This window comes from Caretta caretta, chromosome 1, assembly GCF_965140235.1.
Source record: "Caretta caretta isolate rCarCar2 chromosome 1, rCarCar1.hap1, whole genome shotgun sequence".
Classification (NCBI taxonomy): Eukaryota; Metazoa; Chordata; order Testudines; family Cheloniidae; genus Caretta; species Caretta caretta.
The window spans coordinates 274169711-274193617 of record NC_134206.1 but is presented as its reverse complement, the minus strand read 5'-3'; the positions used below and the strand labels follow the sequence as shown (position 1 = coordinate 274193617).

General features: G+C 38.1%; 1 protein-coding gene across 8 annotated transcripts in view; it reads right to left on the bottom strand.

Moving 5' to 3' along the window:
- ATP2B1 (ATPase plasma membrane Ca2+ transporting 1) overlaps window positions 1–23907 on the bottom strand; it is a 126750-nt gene that overhangs the window by 17149 nt on the left and 85694 nt on the right. For all 8 annotated transcript variants that reach the window (XM_048835616.2, XM_048835608.2, XM_048835615.2 and 5 more), the window contains exons 7-18: window positions 21956–21994; window positions 21230–21391; window positions 18155–18369; window positions 16110–16352; window positions 12710–12951; window positions 8103–8340; window positions 6698–6877; window positions 6525–6612; window positions 6146–6252; window positions 1947–2138; window positions 1491–1704; window positions 1120–1331 (exon numbers count right to left, since the gene is read on the bottom strand). In XM_048835616.2, coding sequence (XP_048691573.1) covers window positions 1120–1331; window positions 1491–1704; window positions 1947–2138; window positions 6146–6252; window positions 6525–6612; window positions 6698–6877; window positions 8103–8340; window positions 12710–12951; window positions 16110–16352; window positions 18155–18369; window positions 21230–21391; window positions 21956–21994 — 2132 coding nt within the window. The remainder of the gene's footprint in view (window positions 1–1119; window positions 1332–1490; window positions 1705–1946; window positions 2139–6145; window positions 6253–6524; window positions 6613–6697; window positions 6878–8102; window positions 8341–12709; window positions 12952–16109; window positions 16353–18154; window positions 18370–21229; window positions 21392–21955; window positions 21995–23907) is intronic.

Genomic DNA, 23907 nt, shown 5'->3' with positions numbered 1-23907 from the left:
TCTTCCTGGACACTACGGTGCTAATAAGCAATGGTCACATAAACACCACCCTATACCGGAAACCTACTGACTGCTATGCCTACCTACATGCCTCCAGCTTTCATCCAGACCATACCACACGACCCATTGTCTACAGCCAAGCTCTGCGATACAACCGCATTTGCTCCAACCCCTCAGACAGAGACAAACACCTACAAGGTCTCTATCAAGCATTCTTACAACTACAGTACCCACCTGCTGAAGTGAACAAACAGATTGACAGAGCCAGAAGAGTACCCAGAAGTTACCTACTACAGGACAGGCCTAACAAAGAAAATAACAGAACGCCACTAGCCGTCACCTTCAGCCCCCAACTAAAACCTCTCCAACGCATCAAGGATATACAACCTATCCTGAAGGACGACCCATCACTCTCACAAATCTTGGGAGACAGGCCAGTCCTTGCTTACAGACAGCCCCCCAACCTGAAGCAAATACTCACCAGCAACCACACAACAAAACCAATAACCCAGGAACCTATCCTTGCAATAAAGCCTGTTGCCAACTGTGTCCACATATCTATTCCGGGGACACCATCATAGGGCCTAATCACATCAGCCACACTATCAGAGGCTCATTCACCTGCACATCTACCAATGTAATATGTGCCATCATGTGCCAGCAATGCCCCTTTGCCATGTACGCTGACCAAACTGGACAGTCTCTATGTAAAAGAGTAAATGGACACAAATCAGACGTCAAGAATTATAACATTCAAAAACCAGTCGGAGAACACTTCAATCTCTTTGGTCACTCGATTACAGACCTAAAAGTGGCAATTCTTCAACAAAAAAACTTCAAAAACAGACTCCAACGAGAGACTGCTGAATTGGAATTAATTTGCAAACTGGATACAACTAACTTAGGCTTGAATAAAGACTGGGAGTGGATGTGTCATTACACAAAGTAAAACTATTTCCCCATGTTTATTCCCCCGCACTGTTCCTCAGACGCTCTTGTCAACTGCTGGAAATGGCCCACCTTGATTATCACTACAAAAGGCTTTTAAGTGCAGCTTCACCAGCAGCAAATAAATTAAATGTGACTAACAATATTTAACTAAAATCTTCAATTACCTACCTGCACAATAAACGTGCCCAGAACAATAATACAGAAGATAGCATTGTTGAAGATTCCTTCAAAAACATTTCTTTCACCATGGATTTTCCGGGCATTGATTTCATTAAAAAGTTGCATCATCACAAATGTGTTGAAAACAATAGTGTAGTGCTCCGAAGGAGGAGCGTGCAGAGGTGCATTTCGCCCACTATCAATATCGAAAATTTTTTCACCTGTGTAATAAGACATTTCAGTATCATGAATTAACAAAAAGATACACAATTAGAATCAAAATATTAAAAAGGTCAGGGTTAACATGACTAAGATTGAAATGCCATCATAAATTAGTTTTAACTTCTAGAAAATGAGCAAAGCTTTTATAATACTCTTACCAGCAAACAGGAGTGTAAAGACTACCACAAGTTGATAGACTGCATGACCCAAAATATTCTTCATCATTGTGCGTGAGATCAAAGGTTTATTTCTACCATAAGGTTTCCGCAGCAAGAGAGATTCGGTAGGTGGTTCCGTTGCCAGAGCAAGAGATGCTAATGTGTCCATTATGAGATTTACCCACAACATCTGCACAGCTTTAAGTGGAGAATCCTATAAAAAGGATATGTTTCCTAATAGATAACACAATAAATATCCTAGAAATGAACAAGTTGCAGCCATTAAAAAAAAAACATTTCCTACATGGAAATTTGGTGTATTGCTTTGAAGAGCAGTACATTCTTTAGGACAGCATACAAAATGGTGACTTTGAAAAGATTTCCGTATGCAAGAGTTAAAGAAGCACATGTTTTCAAATCTTAAATTAGTTGAAACTAACTACCACCAGTACCTACTTGTGTAATACATGCTCCTGTGAAAGCAACAATTACTGCTACGACATTGACAGTAAGCTGGAACTGAAGAAATTTGGAGATACTGTCATAAACATTTCGTCCCCACATAACTGCTTTAACAATGCTTGTGAAGTTATCATCTGTGAGAATAATATCAGAAGCTTCTTTAGCTACATCTGTTCCAGCAATACCCTGTTAGGAAGAACATACATAGGACAACTGAATCAAAACAGCAGGAATAACTGCTATCTAGCATATTTAGCATAATAATTACATTTCTACTACACAACTTTCAATTAAGGAAAAGTACAATATACTAGAATATTAGGCATACAATAAACTCACTTTTGGAGAACAAAAGTCATTGTTTCTTAAAGGTCTGAAGACGTGCAAAATTGAAATGCAAGACTGAAATTCTAACAAGTTAAAGACACCGAAGTTGATACGTATTTAAAATTAACAATAAGATACAAAAGTTGAAGTAGTACTTTACTGAGGCAGGTACCAAGGGATAAACACATTTCATATGCTTAATCAGATTAAGCTCTTATGTGCTCAAACAATAAATCATCCTTTTGTTTAGTTTAAGCATCTCTTCAGTTTTTAATTTGAACCATTAGATAAACCTGACCTCCTGACATAGTTAAAAAAAGCCACATGTATCTGCATTGAAGAAACAGTTATTTTTTATTTATTGTTTTAAGCAGGTGAATAGCTTGGGCAATCCAATACAGAAATTATAAAAGTTAAGGTAGTTTTCCCATCAAAGTTTTATTTCACTGCCCAGTTAACTTATGCTCTCAGATTATCTTTACTAAATGCTTTATTACTGGAGCAGTCTGTTTGCTACCATGTATACCAGCACAAATATCAAGATAGCAATCAGTTGCTGTTTTAGTGAAAGCCAGAATCTTTAAACTTCGTGTCTTTTTTATTTCATTCATTATTTGTTGGCAATGGATTGGTAACATTGAAAAAAAAAATCCTCACTGTGCTAGAGATTCATGCTCCACAGTGCTTCTCCTGATAAGTTATAGCAAAATCATGACAGTGTCTTAAGTACTATTCATGCTCTGCCATCCTCATTGTAAAACTGTCCCTGTAAAGTATCTCTCAGAAATATAAACTATAGTTTAGCAGCTTAGGTGTGCTGTAATCCATCTATGATGTGGTAATATTTAAAGGAGCCTCTCTAAAGGTGCTGCACAGGTAAAACATAACTACACTAAGTCTCAATCAGAGCAGACACTTTCTGTTCTCGTTTTCTAAAGAGTATAAAACGGTGAAATAATTACACAAAATGACAGACTTGTCTGTGTATTTTCTCAATAATGAGACACCACACAGACATTTATTATCTAAGCTTATGTGGCTCCCCAACCAGCATAGTTGGTTGAAACGGCTGAAGTATAGTATAGTTGGACCCTTTCTAGTAGTACGGTCCTGTGCAGCAGGGGGTTGGGGTGCAGGCAGGGGGCTCAGGGCAGGGAGTTGGGGTGCGGGGTGCAGGAGGGGTTTGGGATGAGGGCTCCGGTCCGGCGCCGCTTATCTGGAGCAACTCTGGGGTGGCAGCGGCATGCACCAGGGCCCGGGCAGGCTCCCTGCCTGCTTGCCCTGGCCCCGTGCTGCTCCCGGAAGCGGTGCAGGGCTCGTGGTGCCAAAGGGTGGCAATCCTGTGGGCTGGATCCAAAGCTCTGATGGGCCGCATCCAGCCCACAGGCCGTAGTTTGCCCACCCCTGATCTAGTGCATTCTAATTACAGGAATCCACTCATTCTCCACAGCCTTACTCAACTGCAATTCCATGCCTCTCTTGTAAGACTTTGGAACAGTGAATTTATCTTACATTAAGTAATGTAAGATGAATGGTCTTCGTAATGTGAAAGTTAATTTAAATTAGTTAAAAATAAAATTGGTTAATAAATAACTGAACATAAATTAGAAGCTAGAAAAATGTCCAAGGAAAGATGAAATAGGTGCCAAATAAAGAAGGATGTTAATCCCAGACATAGAAAATAATCAAGTGGTTTCATATAATCATATGAAGTTATTTTATCTTTTAGCACATTAACAGTTTTAGTCAAAGGGTATCAACTGGAAGTCCTAGAAAGTAACTCTTTTTGGTTTATCCACAGAAGTACAACATGAAGTAATGCAAGCTTCTCCTTACGGCGTCATCATTGTTCCTCAAACCTGACAAGCAGGCCCACCTCGAGGAGTGAAAGAATTAGTTCAGTCTCCCTTCCCATTCAAATCCTTATTCCTTTTCATCAACGAGGGCCTCTATTTATAATATTAGTCAGAGCTAAAATTAAAAATGGATTTGGGAGCCCAACTCTTCAGCTCCTGTTTCTGAAAAGCAGCCTTGGGTGTCATGTAGTCAGCCAACTGGGGACTGAGACCAAACTCATCAAGTAGATTAAACATCCATCAGGTAGTAATGAATTCCAATCAGTAACCTGCGATAGACATATGATATGGAGTTTTACCTACATTAGCTAATCCTGAGACATTCAGTCCAAAATTAATATCTGAATCAAAACAGGCTTGGAATTTATTAGTAAGCTATGGAAAATTCATCTTGGAGAATGTAAGGTTGCAATCCAGCCGCTCTCTACCCTCTCAGGATCTAGCCAGACAGGTACAGTTACCAGATTCTAGTATGAAGAGATGCCTGGATTTGGATGATCACAGTTGAAAAGAAAGGGTCCAACTATACTGGAGATTTCAATGGCCAATATAAGTGGAAACAAAATTAGTCTTTAATACTGTGGGATTATCAGGATCATGTATCCCATATGTCCTCTCCATTCTTTAAGGTTAGCATACATAGAAAGCCAACAATTTAGTGCATTCCCACTCAGTAAGATCAAGCAATTGTAATGCAGTATGACTCAATGGGTAAGCCTATCTTCCTTTTGCACTAGGAAACTGGATAGTACAAGTACCTGGCAAGATACTGCCCAGTCCCACACTTCAAGCTTTCCCAACAGAGGAAGATCTCTTTTTCCTTTTTTGTTGATGCTGTGGTCCAACTGATTCAAATCAGACCACAGTTTTGGGACAGTACCTCAAATCCCCACCTGGTGCATCACAAATGTATTTGTTTTCTGGAAGTTTCTAAAGCTTGGACTACTATAGGGAAGCAGCTCACCAAGTATAGAAACTCTCTATATTATCTCCCAGTCAAGGTCTGATGCATATGGTCACTTGGACAAGAGGATTTTGAAAGTTCAGTGTTCAAGTTTCCACAATCCTCTATCAATCATAGCTTATACATAGATTTTAAGGCCAGAAGGGACAACTGATCATCTAGTCTGACCTTCTGCATAATGCTGGCTCATAGAACTGCCCTGAAATAATTCTTGTTTGGATTAGAGCACATCTTTTAGAAAGAGAATCTTGGAGGGAATCTGTGGCCAAAGACCTGGTCTCTGTTCTTTGAGGGTGCCTCCACATGCAGTGGGCCATGGGATATACAAAACACTGCTCTGACTAAAGACCCAACATCCTTTGTATCTGATACTTTTTGGACCCTCAGAGCTTCCAGTTCCTCACAAAACTCATTTAACTTTTCACCTCTAACAGGTCAACTTTAGATAAAATTATAAAGCAGAGATCATTGAAGTACTGGAGGAAAATATCCTTGGTAAATTTTAGAAATGATTTTTTTCTTCCAGTCAAAGCTGCAACAGGCTATGTTGTTGATCGAAGATTATTTCTATAGAAAACAATTTGATCAGTGTGTTGCAACTGATCTCATTTTAGGCACCTTGACAAGCATCAAATTACAATACCACTGAATTTCATGACAAAAGGAGCAGAAGAGGTAGCAATAAATGTCTGCATAAAAACAGCTTGATTTGCAATTATTAGAACTGATTGGAGACGTATGCTTTTAAGTAGATTCCATTCAGCATCTTATGACACAAGAATGCATCGCCATTCTCTACAGCTGAAAACCTGAACCTTAGGTTGAAAGGTAAGGAAATCTGAAGAAAATTAAAAAAAAAAAAAAAAAAGTGTGGGAAGCGGTAGCTGTCAATCCTACTTTTGGTAGCTCAGTGGGCTACCAAGCTACAAGCAAATTTGTTCAGCTTTGTCAATTCACATATGACACTCACATGCTTTAGCTAAAAAGGGCTAAAAAAACCAAAGTTAGTTTTTAAACACTGAAAGTAAAGAGACTAGAGTCCATACCATGGCAAAGCCAACATCTGCTTTCTTCAATGCTGGACCATCATTAGTACCATCTCCAGTTACAGCTACAACTTGTCTCTGCTCTGTGACAGTGCTGTCAATTATACCTAAAATGAAAGCACACAAAGATTTGAATTTCAGCATTGGTAATTACAAGTCTGTGGGACAACCTGACTGTAGTGCTCTGTGTTTATGCACAATACTTGGGTAAGATGGGCCTTAGGTGAAAGGACTGGGATGTGAGACATGACCTCAAGTACTGAGCTCATCAAATTTTAACAGATACAATGGGCAAGCCTAATTTAGTTTTTTAAAAAGCCTGAGTCCAGTAAAACTTGCATTTTGAATTTTTTAAATATTAAATGAACATACGCTTTACCTTTTACCAATGTGTGTTTGTCAGTGGGTGAAGATCTTGCAAGCACACGAAGCTTTGGCCAAATCTTATCTATTCGCTCTTGCTCTATCTGTACAAAGAATGCAGACTAGTTATACTGTACAAGTAAAACACTAAAAAAGACAAATACAAACCTACTGAAAAAACAGACTCACCTCTCCTTTTTCATTACGTATTCGTCTGTTGAAGTCTTTGCCCTCTAGACATATGAAGTCTTCACCAGGATTCAAAATGCCACATTTTGAAGCAATAGCACGAGCAGTGTTAATGTTATCACCAGTGACCATACGCACAGTTATACCAGCACGCTGACATTTTTTTATTGCATCTGGCACCTGTTTATGCAAAAAAAAAAAAACACAACAACTTGTTATTGTAGTTTTCATGTTGATTGCCTAGTACTTGTCCTAGCACCACCAAATAAAGTAATGGGTGATTACAGTAATAGGAATTTGGAGGGCCAAATTCTACTACTGAAAAAAGATGCACTGTATTCTTGACATAACCCATAGTAACACAATGTGACTATATGGCCACCTCTAGTGCTGGACTGCATAAAGAAGCTTACAAGTATTCCACGGCCTCTGAGATAATGGCCTTTGCCTCAAGTAGTAGAGGTCCTTCAGATCAAGGTTCTTTGTTCAATCCCCAACAGCTGACCCAACCAAAGTTGGTGTTCTAACATCAATAATCCACATGTCCATCCACAGACTTCTTTTCCCCATAAAATTTAATTTTCAAATACATTTGTTTTCTTTAGTTATCACTTAAAGGGCCTCTTCTGTTGGATACCCGCAAGTGACCATTATTGCACTGCTATGAAATAAATCTTATACCTTAAGCATCTGCAAAGAGCCTCATGCCACGTTAGTAAGCTCTGGTGTTAAGGTTTACAAAAACAAATACCAGTATTTTATTCTCTGCGTGTTTTATGATTTCCCCATTGTTTCTAATTGTCAGTATGCTACAGTTGGTAGTGCTCACTTTTCAACCAGATGATTGGACTCAAATCCCACCTTGGGATTTGTTCTTATACCTATTGCTTATACTTAAATGCATTGTGAAGAGGAACTGTTCTCCTGAAAAGATCTACATAGGAGATGTCTTCTTTCCTTACCTCTGGTGATTGAGACCCTATAAAAAGCTTTTTTTAAAAAAGGAGATACAGAATACAATGGCCAATATTATTTGTTCCTAAATAATGTTGTTTCTAATGTCCAAGTTTGTGAACGCATTCTTTACTACTGAGTGCTTACTGACTGTTTCATTTGCCTTCTAGGTCATTGTAGAGGGCTCCAAGAAGACACTAGCAATATGAAAGTCTTAATTATTCTATATTTATAGTCTACATCTATGACACTTCCACTAGGTTCCTGGATCACCTTTTATCACATAAGCAACATCAAGTCTTAAGCACTGTATATAAATGAGAATCTCTTTTGGCGAACAGTCCTATAAAGAATGTCAGGAATCCAGAAGCCTAACAAACTGATATAGGTGAAGATTTATTTTACCAAAAATACAGTTTAACAGTTACAATGAATTCACAGTTCTTCCTACCTCAGGCCTCACAGGATCTTCAATCCCTACAACAGCAATGCATGTAAGACCAGTGACAATATCATTTTCATTATCCCACTCTGGCTCAGGTTCTCCTGCTGGGAAGTCTCTGAATGCTAGACATATAGTTCTGAGTCCCTCAGAGGCCATAGGTTCAATCACAGTTTTTATAATATCATCACGGTCCCTAGGTCTGAATGCCTTTGGTTCACCATTAGCACTCAATATTTTGAAGCACCTAAAAAAAGAATGGAAGGGGTGAATAAATACCAAAGACAAAGTATTTAGTTTACAGTAAGATTCAGAACCACATACTTAAACTCCTGATAAAATGAAATTGTAATGCTCTCAGGCATAACTAATCATTTTTCTCAAAGGAAAATGTTTTTGAGTCCCTCCAAAAGGCCAAGGAAGGTGGTGTCAACCTCACATTAACTCCCCAGCCCCATGTAAGTACTATATTTTGCAGGCACTTAAAATGGCATAAATTGAAAGTTAATACATCTGTCTGTCTGTGTTGTACTTCTGTGTTCAGTGAGAGATTGACAGTGGGGTGCTCCACAGCACAAAACAATGCCCAAAAGCAGCAGCAGTTATGGTGGGTGAGAGTGTGCATGAACTAACATTACCTTCAAAGAATGAAACCTTTCTAAACTGGTATTTAGATAGACTCAGCTGGTCAGAGTGAGCATTAAGAAATCTAGCTCTTGAGCAATATGAGAACCAAGGTCCAATGTTTCAGCTGGTATAGGAGTAGGATTTAAATCAATTGTGCTTATCAATGTATGTGGTACTTAATTTGGTCTAACACCAAAATGTCTTCCAGGCAGTTATCAGACCAAACTGCAGTGATTTTCATAGAGGTTTTTATAAAAATTATATTTCTAATATTAGCTTCAGATCTATTATTTTTGCAAGTCTGAACTTTACAACTACATGGTTTTTCTTGTGTTCAAGTTATACCCTCTCCCATGCCCTGGGTGCCCTTGTGTTTTGAACGGTCTGTATATATTCTCAGGATTTCCAGAAAAGTTGGTAGTGAGTTGATAAACATTTAGCAGTGAACAAGTGACCTCTCCCTACCTGCAACAAGTAAGACAGTGCCAACAATCTGTTAACTGAACTGCAAGTTCTCTTTAGTTAGACTACAAAGGAAAGTATTACAATAGCTCAAAAGCAGTTTATCACTTCATAGGTTTATTCCTTGATCTCTTGAAATATTATAATATAGCACAAACTGATCCAAATGATATAGTAAAAAACATTCACTAAAATCAGCAGGTTTCAGAGTAGTAGCCATATTAGTCTGTATCAGCAAAAAGAATGAGGAGTCCTTGTGGCACCTTAGACCCTAACAAATTTGGGCATAAGCTTTCGTGGGCTAAAACCCACTTCATCAGATGCATGGAGTGTATTTTCTACTCCATGCATCTGATGAAGTGGGTTTTAGCCCACGAAAGCTCATGCCCAAATTCATTTGTTAGTCTCTTAGGTGCCACAAGGACTCCTAGTGGTTTTAAAATCAGCAGGTAATTTCTTTCAGAAAGAAGTTTAGAGGATCTGACTAGTGAGGAAAGAAATGTTAGGTGTATTTCTGACAGTAGAAGAGTTTGATTTCTCATTGTCAGGAAATACAAAAATAAACGTGCTTCCTCCTCAACCAGCAAAGCACTATAAAAAAAAATCCACTTAAGACTTCAAATATGCATCTCAACTGCATTACAATACAGTACAATAAATATACACTAACTCCAGAAGCATAAGTATGACTTAATACTTAAAAAGCATCTTTATTACATACAACATTCTAAAGTACCAAATGACTCAACAATTCCCTACCCCCATTGCAGCCAAAATCTGAATTTCAGGTGTCCCAAAAAGCATATTTGAAAACTATGTTATTTTCCTAAAAGGCTAAGGTCTAACAAACTACACATTTAACTCAATACTTGTCAACAAACAGAACATTCACTAACTACCTCAAGACTTGTTGAGGCTAGAAGCAAGGTGAAGAAGGAAAGATGCACAACTGTTGTATATTTAAATATTGGCAAAATTTTATTACTTAAACAAAAGCTATGAAACATTCAAATCACAAATTCACAATGCCATAAGATAAAATGTTTAAGTCGATAAAAATTTATGATTTTCCTTACCTTCCAAGAAAGGTCTTAAAAATATTTAAGGAGGTGATGAGGGAATCAAGCTCCTGCTAATACTTATAGAAAGAGCAAGGTGGATGGAGTTGGGAAGTCACTGGTTAAGTAGTTACCAAAAAAATAATAATCCAGAGATTACTTACAGTATTATTCTGGCATACTAGATAGATTTCCTTACCTGCTATTTTCTTCTGTTACTTTTCACAAGACTGTGGAGTAATTCTAGGTTTTCAGCTACTCAGGTAACTTCCAATTCCATCTAAGTTTTCATGTTCCCTCTCTCCCACCCCGGCCAGAGGTTCCAACCCTACTTCCAATTTGGCACGTAGAACAGAAGCTCATGAAAAAAAAAACCAGGAATGAAAAAAGAGCCACACTGTTTAAATCTGGATAAGGGTAGGTCCTAGTACTCTAGTGGAGAGACTATTTAAATTGTCCAACATGGAAAGAATGAGGCCAGAGAACATTTTAACTGTCAGAAATTAGGTAGTCATGATTTGTGATACTCTGTAGATGAAATTTAGCTTGAAATCAATGTGTGGAACAAACCTGTGTCAATGGCTACATCCACATTGTGCCGAAGTGACCAGAGAAACACAGAATTTACTTCTAGCTATTGACACACTAAAATATAGAGAGAGGAGGAAGGATTTCAGTTTTATCTTTCAGTAGTAAGAGATTACTGATCTACCTACAAGAATGCCCATGTTGACCAGTTTGATCTAGGAGCATTGTTCACTACCAGTCCAACAGGATAAAATTTGTAGTTTGCAACAGCTCCCTGACACTTTCTCCTGGATCAAGCCCTGATAAGACAGTGAGGATATGATACAGGTCCATTATATATACACAAGCTTTTAAAAATGCTCTAGCAGATACTAGAGAATAAAACTAGTTCTGGTAACAGACTGCTTTCTTTTCAAGGAGACAGGATCTCAGTCTAGTTTTGGCAACCTGGCTCTCTCTTTCTGGAGAATGGCTCAAGTTTTCCCATTCCTCCATGGAAGATTAAGAACTCCACATCTCAAGGAAAAATCCCAAAGAGATCCTACACAGGTCAGGTTCTGCATGCCTCTTGAAGGACAGAAGAGTTTCTTCAGACTGACATCTGCTTGGGAAAAGTCTGAATCCTAGAGTTGTGGATACAGCTTTAAAATCCTATGAGTTAGCTGGTCAGTTACATTATCACTAGATGCTGAAACTGATGCAGAGGAAACAAAACAGATCAGAAAAATCATCTTAGTTTTGGGGCATTAGCTGCCAAGCATGAGGGAGTAGTTTCCTTTTGGTCACAGAAACTTAACGTTTAGAGCAGTGAACTCAATCAACTATCATGACTGAATCAGAACTTTCACACTTGATATAGGGGGCCTAACTTTTGTTTATTCTTATCCTCGGAAGGCTTAACTGGGCTGATGTCATGTTCTGGATCTATGCCTGACAAGAGGCACGATCTTTCCCTAGAAAGTTGGCCATTGCCCGTGTCAGCTGTTCACAGCTGGGTGGGAAACACGACGCATAGCAACCAACTAGTGTCAAGACATCCAATGATCTAAAAGTAGGGTGAGGAATTTCTCAGGCGCATGAATGTCAAAGTGAACTTGCTTTCTGGTCCCATTCACTTCTCACCTCTTCTGACACTGTCCAGGGAAGAATGAGGACAACTGATGAGAGGGCTGATGCACCTGCAACAAAATCACTGACACACAGAATGGAAGAAGGGAAGCCTGTCTTCAGTTTCAGAGAGGCTTTATTTATTTTGTAAAAGGAATACATAATTGTTCTCAGGCTGGTGGTTGAAACTTCCCTTCAGTGGGGGGGTTGTAATGGTTTGTTGGTTCTATTTCTGTCTAGCAAGCATTTTGAGAATTTTGGGGCAATCGTCTCACATCTAGAGAGTTTCCACTTTGCTTGAGCCTAAATCCATAACACTGTGGTTGTGACTAGCCTTCTGCTCTGCCCACTTACCTGCTTCCCGTCTCAAAAGCAGATTCAGAGGTTGCTTAGACATAAGAGGAAGCGTGCCATTGCCTGCACCACACTTCAGCTTTTATGCAAGTTTTCCTTCTTCTGCAATGTGATTATAGGGAAGGAAAAGGAAAAGAAACCTAGTTTACTGTTTTCCTGCTTCACTGAAATAGGAAAAAGCAGTTGTGTGAAAAAGGCAAAATATAGTAAGAGCAGCTCTCAGGGAAGTAGGAAATAAGTCTTTGTTACAGTTGGTTGTCACTTTCTTGACTAACAGGAGAAAGGAGTATATCCCCAAACCTGCATTGGTGGCAGCCAATACATAGAAGAGCCTGTACTTTTGTATGGTATAGTTTAACAGTTTTACTGTTCTCAAATAGGAAGATAAAAAGATTATCTGATTCATCTGTCAATTACATATACATAACATTTTAAAAAAGTCTACTAGAGATAGTAATCCAAGAGTTGCATTAATCTTACTTTTTAAGAACTATCTCAGAGGCACCCTTGCTGAATATCCGAAAACTGCCATCAGAATTTTTTAACACTGTACTCATTGATTTTCTGACTGAGTTGAAGGTGTATACTTTGTACAGTGCTTCTTCTGGTATTTCATTTCTTACATCCTGATAATCTCGTTTTAAATCCAGAAGCAATCCCAGCAAGGCACATTCTGTTTTATTACCAACATGACGTGGTAGGCCACCTTCTTTTTCAGGAGGCTGTTAAAAAAAAAAAAATGCAATTCTTTTTTAGTTTGCAGAATACAGTACTCCATTATTAGAAAACTGAAAATGTAAGAGCATTAGAAGTGAAGTTATTACCCCATCCTAGAACCAGATATACCCCACTTATGAATTGCTGAATTTGTAAATCAAAGTCACTTATTACAAGTGTTAAAAAAAATCTGTATTTATAAATGTCCTCATCAAAGTGAAAAGAAATCAGCAGCTTTCATAAATTGCAAGCCAGGAAGAGACCATTTATGATCTTTTAGTCAGATGTCCTGTAACAGATCAAAGAATCTCACCCAATAGTTTCTGCATCCGATCCCGTAACTTCTGTTCAAGTGACAACATCTTTATGGAAAAATATCCAACTTTTGCTTTAAAGACTACAAATGACAGAGAATCGCCCACATTCAAAGGTAAGTTGTTCCAATTCTTAATTACCCTCATTGTTAAAGTTATTTCTACTTCAAATTTGTTTTATTTTGATTCCAAACATTGACTCATAAGGTCTTCTTCTGATAGATTGAAGAGCCTATTACTATGAAATCTCTTCCCCTTGTAGGTACTTACAGGCCATGATAAAGTCACCCATTAACCTTCTCTAAACTAACTATATTATACTTAAGTCTGATTGTAAGGCATCTTTTGCAGACCTCAAACTATTTTTAGCTCTTTTCTGAACCCTTTCCAACTTTTCAGAATCAGTTTTGAAGTGCTGACACCAGAACTTGGGACCATTTTCCAATACTGGTCCCACTAATGCCATATATAGGGACAGTACCACTTCATTATTCCTACTCACTATTCCTCTACTTATATAGCCAAAGATCACAAAAGAATGGCCATACTGGGTCAGACCAATGGTCTGTCCAGTCCAGTGTCCTGTCTTCCAACAGTGGCCAGGGCCAGATGCTTCAGAGGGAATGAACAGAACTAAGCAATTATTGAGTGAACCATCCTGTGTCATCCAACCCCACTTCTTGCAGTCAGAGATTTAGGCACACACAGAGCATGAGGTTGTGCCCCTGGACATCCTGACTAATAGCTACTGATGAACCTATTCTCCATGAACTCATCTAATTCTTTTTTGAACCCAGTTATTCTTTTGGCCTTCACAACATCGCCTGGCAACAAGTTCCATGATTAACTGCATTATGTGAAGAAGCTTGTCCTCTTAGCTATAGCATTGCATTGTAAGTTCATGTTCAGTTTGTTACCCACTGAAATCCCTAAATACTTTTTGGAGTCACTTTCCACCCTCACTCCCCCAAGATACACTGCTGAATCTTAAGGGGGATCTACATTCTTTATTCCTAGATGTAGGACCTGGCATTTGGCTGCATCAAACACACAGTGTTCAAATGAGCCCACCTTACCAAGCAATCTAGATTGGTCTGCATTACCCTGATCTATTCCCACCATTATTTACCACTCCACCAATTTATGTCATCTGCAAATTTTACCAACTTCTTTATATATTCTTCCACATCGATAAAAATATTGATTAGCATTGAGCCAATGCCAGATCCCTGGCGGACCCACTAGAAACACTTCCAATTGGTAGAAGATTCCCCATTTAAGTTTTCCATATCAGTTAACCCATTTTATGTCGTGCTTTTAAAAAATAAATCAAAGTCTTCTCGAAGTTTTTCACTAGTTGATGTCAACTAGCCTTAATATACAGTTACTATATTTTGGACAACATTTGCCTATTCAAATTAGAAGACATGCTCTTGCAGATTAACAAGACACATATAACATTAACAACTTCAACAAGCAGATGGTTTAGTATTTTTCACAGATTCTAGAATACTAAGATGCTAGTGAGTTAAAAATTGTAGCTTGGATCTAGATAAGATATTGTGATGCCTCTTTTCTCTGTTACTGGATATAGCAAAAGGTTTAGAGCAACTTTCCTTTTTACACGTACAATAACAACAATATTATTCATAAGGGTTGTTTCCTATTTTTTCCTCCAAAAATCACTCTTCCTCTGCAAGCATATTATAGGTCCTGAACCATCCGCACAAGACAAACTGGAGCAATGCATATTCTTGGCATGGACCTCAACACTGAGCCACTCATATGCACCTACTGTGCTCTTGATATCGCTCTCTCCATACTGGCTACTTTCTGAAAATTTTCTGTACGGGTAACAAACGTATCTTTTTCACAGAAAAAGTTTTAATTTAGCTATGTATTATAGAGTTGATATTCCGTAACATACAGATGGGTACTGATGCAAACTTATGTAATTGGCTGGAGTATTTAAGGCAAGTAAGCCATGCTCTGCTATATGCTTCACACTTTGTCTACTCAGAAAGCAACCTCAACATTTTTCCTTATTATATATGTCATGTAATATCGCCTGAGATCATGATTCGTGGTGTGTATATGAATCAGGTAAGTGGATCCCACCATTAAACTGCTAGACAAAAAGTAAAACTAAAAAAAAAAAAAGTGCAATATTTATATTTATGTGAATATCAAGTTGTGCAACAGATTTGTGATACAGGTACTGAAATATTCATTTCACAAATGCTCAACATAATGAAAAGGAATCAAGTTATGAATAATGATGCATATTATTGCCCCTTAATCTATTCATTTATTCTACTAACATTATATTATCCAGGAATAAAAAAACCTGATTAATTAAATGAAGCCACTATTTGTGCTTGCATTTCATTATATCTAGCGAACACACTATACGGCTCTCACATGTTTATATTATGGTAGCACCCAAAGTGTGCTAGATGCTTTCCAAACAGAGAAGACAGTCCCTAACCTGTAAAACAAAATTCATAAGTTTATCTAAGAATAAGGTATTATAAGAACGTCAGCTTCTTGAAGAGTGCATTTCTGAATCACCAATGCAAAATAATGCCAACTGTAAAATAAGCCAGTGGTTATTGTTATAGTGGTTAAGGCTTGAGTGGTTCCCAAGCCAACTGAAATATTGGGGTGTCTTAAATTACAGTAAGGCTAAAAGGTACCTCACCATCAACTCAGTTTATACACATTTAAATCAGCTAGCTACCACATATGTCCATTATTTGTACAGGGTTTTTTGTTTTTGTTTTTTAAAGAACTAAAGATGAATGGCTTTTTATTTTTATTATTGTATAAAAATAAAGAAATTCACTTACCAGTATTTTGGAAGTATAAGCACAATTAACAGAAATTCCTGTTACAAGATGAGCCAAAGTTTTCTCAGGAATAGCATCTGGTTCTGGAATTTTTTTATAATGTTTTTCACTGACAAAAGCCTGCACCACTGTCATTCTGTTCATGGTCAATGTTCCAGTTTTATCTGAGCAAATGGCTGTTGCATTGCCCATTGTTTCACAAGCATCCAGGTGTCTCACCAAATTATTATCTTTCATCATTTTCTATGAAGAAAAAAAAGCAAATATGAATAGCTAGCCACCACCAGTGCTTCAACTTTCAAAACTTCTGACTTTTTAAAAAACAACAAAACAAAAATGGTATTCGATCTTCAGGAAGCACTAGTACCTACCTGCAGAAGGGCAGGCCTCTTTAAAAGGTGCCTCAGGTCGGCAACCCAAATATTGACACATACAAACTCAGTCAGAAAAGGTATACCCAAATATATCATGCCACAATAAACTGCATTTTAAATATGTCTATTAGAGCCAGAGTCCCTATTCTGCTGCATTTGTAGGTCAAACTTAGGTGAATAAGTAGTAAAGTCAACAATACTGGAATGTTAAGTCAATTACTCAAGATGAGACACCAGCTATATCGCTACACTAATAGAATCTGGGATCTGAGCAAACCACTTCTAAGCAAAGACATTTTGTTCAGCATCTACTCCTGACTGATCAACAGGAGAGGAACATTCAGCTGTTTCCAAAGATGAATGAATGTCTCTGCTGTAGGAGACAGTTGCACTACGACCGCTCTAAAAGGGGGGGGGAAAGGGGGGGAAGGGGGAGAGGAGAAGAAGGGGGAAAAAACCAAAACAAAAAACCCACAAACATAGGAAAGTTGAGACCTCTCTCCCCAATTTTTAACTTATGTTTTTTCATAGTAAGATTAGCATACAACTTAAAAACTTCAACTTGCATTACAGGTTGCTCTCCCTTCACTGACTAGAAAGCAAGGCAGAACTACTTTGTTATATTTTCTTTTAGCTTAAAGGACAGCTGTTCAGTCATCTTAGAATTCTAACAAAAATATAGACAGAACGTCACACAAATTTTATTTAAATGTCTGAAGTAAGTCAGTGAAGTCTGACTATTCAAGAACTGAAATCTGTGATAATGGACTGAACAGCCAAGAGAAACAGACCAGATGGTGCAGAAAAGTAGTGCACGAGTTTCGCCTATAGACAGTAGTTCAAAATCCTTTCTAGCTCCCAAAAGGCAGTTAAGTGGGCTATAGGTCTGGAATACCAACACTGCTGCAAGTTGCAACAAAGGTACATTAGCAGAGCTGTATGAAAAAGCAGCATATAGTCACTGTCTGCACTATGCCAGTCTCAAAGCAGTGTTCAGTCTTTCATTATCACTACTGTACTGGAACAAAAAGAAATCTAAGAATCTGAAGTTTACCAAGGTAGCAGATACCTTATACTAGATAGTAGGCTCTAGATATTCTGCAATATTGACTCAAGAAGTAGGAGAAAACAATGAATTGGCACATATCTAAGCAGACTATGAAGGATTATTGCATCATTTCCAACTTAAATTTGCTAATTAGCAATTGCTTATTGGACAAGTGTGTTAGTGGCAGAAAGGAAAGCTTACATAGCTCAGTGTGCAATCCTAACACACACACCTTTATTTTAAGTTAGTACAATAGGTTGTGGTATGAATATGACAAGCATACGGGAGTGCTAAAACTACACACACATACACATATGACAGAAGTCCTTCTACTCCAAGTCCATGGACCAGAACCACTATGCTTCACTTCATGTGAAGTAGACTATTTCTAAGTTCACATTATTCTTCCCCAAGGAACCCCTGACTTATATTAATGCACAGAGGATTAGATACCAACTTGCAACAATGCTTTTTCATTGTACTGTACTGCAGATGAGAATGAGTGAAGTAAGATTCTCTCAGTCTCCAACGAAGACAGTTTAACAGTGTAGAATTTTCTGCTTTGCATGATTTAGAACTGTTTTATGTGCCCACCTACCTTTAAGCATGCTTTTTACACATACCTTTACAGAGTAAGCCAATGAAATAGTGACTGCAAGTGGAAGACCTTCTGGTACTGCCACCACCAGGACTGTAACTCCAATAATGAAGAACTTCACAAAGTACTGAATATAAATTGGTGTGCATTCAGCAAGCCAAGGTCGCTTCTGAACCCAGAAGGTATCAATTACAAAATACAAGATAAGGATAATGACTGTGATTGCAGACATCAACAAACCTTTTGTTAAAAAGAAAAGGATAAGCAGTTATTTAAAAGAGATCCATCTTATCTACAATACAAATAACATCTAAAGTAAGATTTAAAAAAAACTACCCTCATTTTCAGATTAAATGCAAAAATCTGAAAGTGTTATTTAAAATGGCAAAAATAATAAAATTTTATGCTTAAGATTTTTAATAGATAAGCAAGTCCCAAGATTTTGATGATTCTCAAAGCAGTTGTAAACTTAGCTCCCGAACACACAAATACAATTTTGTATTGGATATATAAACTCTTATACCTCTATATTAAAATGTAAGTAATGGAAAAGCCATCACAAAGGTGCAGGGCAAAGCATGTCTGTGACAGACTTATGGGTAAGGGAAGAGTTCTCAGGAGAAAGAACAGCACTGAAGATAGCAGGCTGATCAAGAAGGATGAAAATGTAGAAGAGGCCTGGATATTTCACACCAGGACATTGGTGAGGGCAATTTCAGTTGAGTGAATCAAAACTAGATTGTAGGGGATCATAATGCTAGTTAGTGAAAATACATTGAAGACAGGACTAGACAACATAAGGATTAAGCATACAGGCAAATGAAAGGAGGGAGATAGGGAAGTAGATGGAGAGAAAGTTGGGGTCAGAGGGAGAGTTTACACTAGTGGGACAATGACATGCATGCATATAGAAAAAAAGTTGCCAAAGGAGTGACTGGGGAAGAGAAGAAATGGGATTAATTTTAGGGACAGGTACAGCAGCAGACAATTGAGAGAAACAAGGAGAACTCTTCAGAGAGAGAGCAGGAAAGTGCAAGCAGAAAGAAGCATGGAAAGAGATCTCTTTAAAGAAACTGAAGACAACCTAGGAAGAAGGATTTTAACAAGGGAGTGAAAGGCAAAGAAGAAAGAGTTGTAGTGAGCTGCTCAAATGTGAAGTAAAACATTGTTTAGAAAGAAAAACTTGCATTGAACGCCTGGAGGAAGTGGAATTGCACATGAAACACTTTAGTATAATTATTGAATGAAACGGAATGTGAACCCTTTGCACATCAACTACTAAGAAAATTTTAAAAATCTGTTCCCTCCTCTCTTCCAATAAGATAAGCATAACTACATACATCAAGGAAAGACTCCTGTGTTAAATGCCCTATTTCAATAATAATTTTCATGGTTTTGGTACAATTTTAGGACAATGCAACTAGGAACAAGTAATTTTAGATCTATTACTTTAAAAATGGTGCACCTTCTAGTTCCTCTTTATAAACATAATAATTAGCCTTCTCATCCCATCAAATAAGCAATTGTTTCCCAAGCATTTATTTTGTCATATGCTTCTAAGGAGAGCTGAAACTATCTAGTTTATTTTTATTATGTAGACACATTTGTCTTTAAGACCTTTTTAAATAAAATACATTTCTCTTATTAAAATTAAATATTTAAGATAAATATTGTATTTTTATGTGTATATTTATCCTTGCATCTGTAATTTTCACTCCATGCATCTGAAGAAGTAGTTTTTTTATGCACGAAAGCTTATGCCCAAATAAATCTGTTAGTCTTTAAGGTGCCACCGGACTCCTCGTTTTTGTGGATACAGACTAACACAGCTATCCCTCTGCTATTTAAGATAAAGTAATAAGGGGAATGAGTGGAAAGAATAGTTGTGTTAGTCTACAATATTAAAAAAATAAAGAGCATATGTAAAAATCTTATTTGTTAGTATACCATCCTTCGGAAGTATCAGATGAAGATGGACATGCAACATGACACTATGGATACACCCAACAAAACAAACCCTAGAAATAACAAGCTGCTCCTGACTGCCAAAAAGGGTCTGTTTTAAAGTTTTAGCTTAGATAATACTCATGGTGACCTTGGAGCTAGTTATTCTCTCATGCTAATATGGGCTAGTGCTCCTCAGCTGTGTTTCAGGGCATCAATCATTAGCGCCTAGAAAATGCCTGGCTCCAAGGTCATTACTGATCAATTTAAGAAAAAATAAGCTTCAACAATGACTTTTCACATCTATTTCCTGCCCTTCCAAAATGAACTGGGGTCAAGAATGCAAAAGTGTCTCAACTTTAGTAGTAACTTAACTTTACTTATATCCTATAGCCTCTGTGCACCACCAAACAAAACAAAAAACACACAACCCCCCCCCCACCCCAACATGCTTGATTAGAGTGGGAACAGATTCTCAAACCTGAATACACACCAATACAATACACAAAAGAAATATCCAGAAAACAAACAAAAGTAATTGATAAAGATGCCACTGATATACTTTGTGGGAAGAGGAATCAGAAGAATGCCTCAATAGTGGGCCCTCTAATAATACTTTTCTTCTATCTTCAACAGTGTACATCAATATTACAAATCCACATTCCCACTGCTCAGATAAAAGGCAACAGATCCTACAATCACATTTCTATGCAGTACACTGCCTGGTCAAACACAGTTTTCCAGGAAAGGCATTTGTTGGCATACAATACGCCAAAGTGAGAAGTAGTGTGAAAGGTAGAAATACTTCACAAAATATACCACACACCATCATTTTGGAAACCAGTGTTCTAAAGCTGTACTTTCTAGTGTTATATTCTTTAAGAGAAACTAACAATACATTCATCTGATTATACACAAAGTAAAGCACACAAAGGTTCGTTGTAACTTTGCACTTCACAATTAGTGTATATCTGCTTTAACTTAACTTTGCCATATTTTCTATCAAATAAGCCCGTGTAATACTAGAAAAGGATTTTTTTAAAAAAATTAACCTATGAGTAGGTTATTTCAGAGCAGCGCCACCAGAATATTTCAGAACAATGACACCAGATTTGTTCAGTGTCAAAAACCACAAAAATATGAATAAAAATCACACCTGCTTTGCCAATCTGAACTGCTAGCTTTGTAAGTTTGCCTTGTAGAACTGATTTTTCTTTCTTTGGCATGTTTGCTCTCTTCTTGTCTTTCTCATCTCCATCTCCACCATCTTCACTCTTCAAGGGTTGCATTTCCATGGCTGCACCATCTTGAGCTTTGGCTAAGTTTAGAAATATAGGGGACATATAAATAAATAATTGCATATAAATGATTAATTACAAAGTCCAGTCAGACACTGGAATCTGTGTTAGATTCGATTCATGTGCTCAGCAATCCCAATTCCCATTAAAATCAGTTTTAAGAGTTTCCTTGAAGCCAGTCATTCCCAGCTGATCAATAACGTCACCAGAGACCCATGATCACGTCAAAACTGGCTTCAATGTCACCACCAGAAATGAATGCTACATGACCCACACGGGCTCAGGTCACTTCTATTTAGGTGTTTAGCCAAGGCTTTTTGGAATTTAACATTGGACACTGTTTGAAAATTTGGGGTGAAGTTGGAAAATGTGGGTCTTAACGTTTGCAACTTTTGATTTTAAGCATAAGGGACATTTCATATTTGCATTTCTGAATTAGGTTCTGGCAACATTTACCTAGATCTATAATATTTAGACTTAAACTACTGTATATAGGTAAGGCAGATTAAGATACACAAACTCTTTATTTTCTATAATAGACACCTATACAAACACAAATGTTTTGTTTTTTATTAAATACTTACCTTTGTTACGGTTCTCAACAGCTCCATCTTGTTTTTTACCTGTCAGAAACAAAAACAAGGAACTGTAATTTTCAAGCTCCATCTCTCTCTCTCTAATATACAAGCATTAAAAAAAAGATTTCTCAAGTATTATTTCTGTGACCTATGGTTGCTTATTTCTCACATTAATTAACTTCAATTTAAATATAGGAAATTTGACTGGATACCTAGGAGGAAAAGTAACTTGCATAATTTTTGTTTTATAATAGAGCCACCAAGCTACAGGTTAATCATCTTTAAGTATAAATAGCAACGTTAGGTTAGACTTGCGTAACTAAGCAAAAGAATTATAACATTCATAAACCAGTCGGAGAACACTTCAATCTCTCTGGTCACACAATCACAGACATGAAGGTCGCTATCTTAAAACAAAAAAACTTCAAATCCAGACTCTAGCGAGAAACTGCTGAATTGGAATTCATTTGCAAATTGGATACTATTAATTTAGGCTTAAATAGAGACTGGGAGTGGCTAAGTCATTATGCAAGGTAGCCTGTTTCCTCTTGTTTTTTCCTCCCCCCCCCCCCCCCACCAGATGTTCTGGTTTAACTTGGATTTAAACTTGGAGAGTGGTCAGTTTAGATGAGCTATTACCAGCAGGAGAGTGAGTTTGTGTGTGTATGGGGGTGGGGGGGGATGTGAGAAAACCTGGATCTATGCAGGAAATAGCCCGACTTGATTATGTAAAGAGTTGTCACTTTGGATGGGCTAGCACCAGCAGGAGAGTGAATTTGTGTGGGGGGGTGGAGGGTGAGAAAACCTGGATTTGTGCTGGAAATGGCCCACCTGTTGATCACTTTAGATAAGCTATTACCAGCAGGACAGTGGGGTGGGAGGAGGTATTGTTTCATATTCTCTGTGTGTATATAAAGTCTGCTGCAGTTTCCACGGTATGCATCTGATGAAGTGAGCTGTAGCTCACAAAAGCTCATGCTCAAATAAATTGGTTAGTCTCTAAGGTGCCACAAGTACTCCTTTTCTTTTTGCGAATACAGACTAACACGGCTGTTCCTCTGAAACCTAAGCAAAAGAGGTAGCTTAGATGGTTCCTGTTTTGAAGTTCAGTCTCCACCTGTTTACTCCTAGGGAAATTCTGTGCCAAAAATTTAAAAATTTAGCACAATTTTTTTTTTTTGTATACAGTATTTCAAAATTCTGCAAATTGTATTTGTCAAAATAACACTACATATTCACACCAGTTTCAATTATGTTGATAATTTATTTCAAAATACTTGTCAGCAAGTATGTCTAACAATACAGACCCAAAAATTCCCCCAAATATCTGCACCCCATCTCCCCTCAGAGCCCAGCTGCAGGGTCCCCCCTTGCCCAGATACACCCCCCGCCCCCACCACCCAAAGCCCAGATGTGCCCCCCTCCCCAGCCCAGACATCCGCTCTCCCTACCCCACAGAGCCCAGGGATCAAGAGCAAGAAACAGTCTGATGCTAGATCCCAGGCTTGTGTGGAGTTTCTTGTGTGCCACTGTCTCCTTTCCCCAGAGCGTGCAGGGAACTGCAGCTACCAGGAAATGTCTAGCTCCCTCCCCGTCCCCCCAGCAGTGTCTTTGTGTGAGGTTGGCTCTGTCAGGTCCAGCGGGCCACTAGTGGCGGCCAGCAGCACTGCAGCCCATTTCTGTGCAGAAAAGGAAATTCTGCACACACAACATTAATTCCTGCAAAATTCTGCATTGCACAGTGGCACAGAACTCCCTCAGGAGTACCTGTTAGACTGTTACAGCACCAGAACTAGGACGTTTTTACACTACAGATGCCTCACCAGCACAGCTATACTGGTGTAGGTATGCCAGCATAGCCACCTAATGGAGATGCAGCATAAACTGACAGGAATTCTCCCAGCATAGCTAAACACCTCCCATGAATGCCATTAATTATGCTGACAGAAGCACCCTGT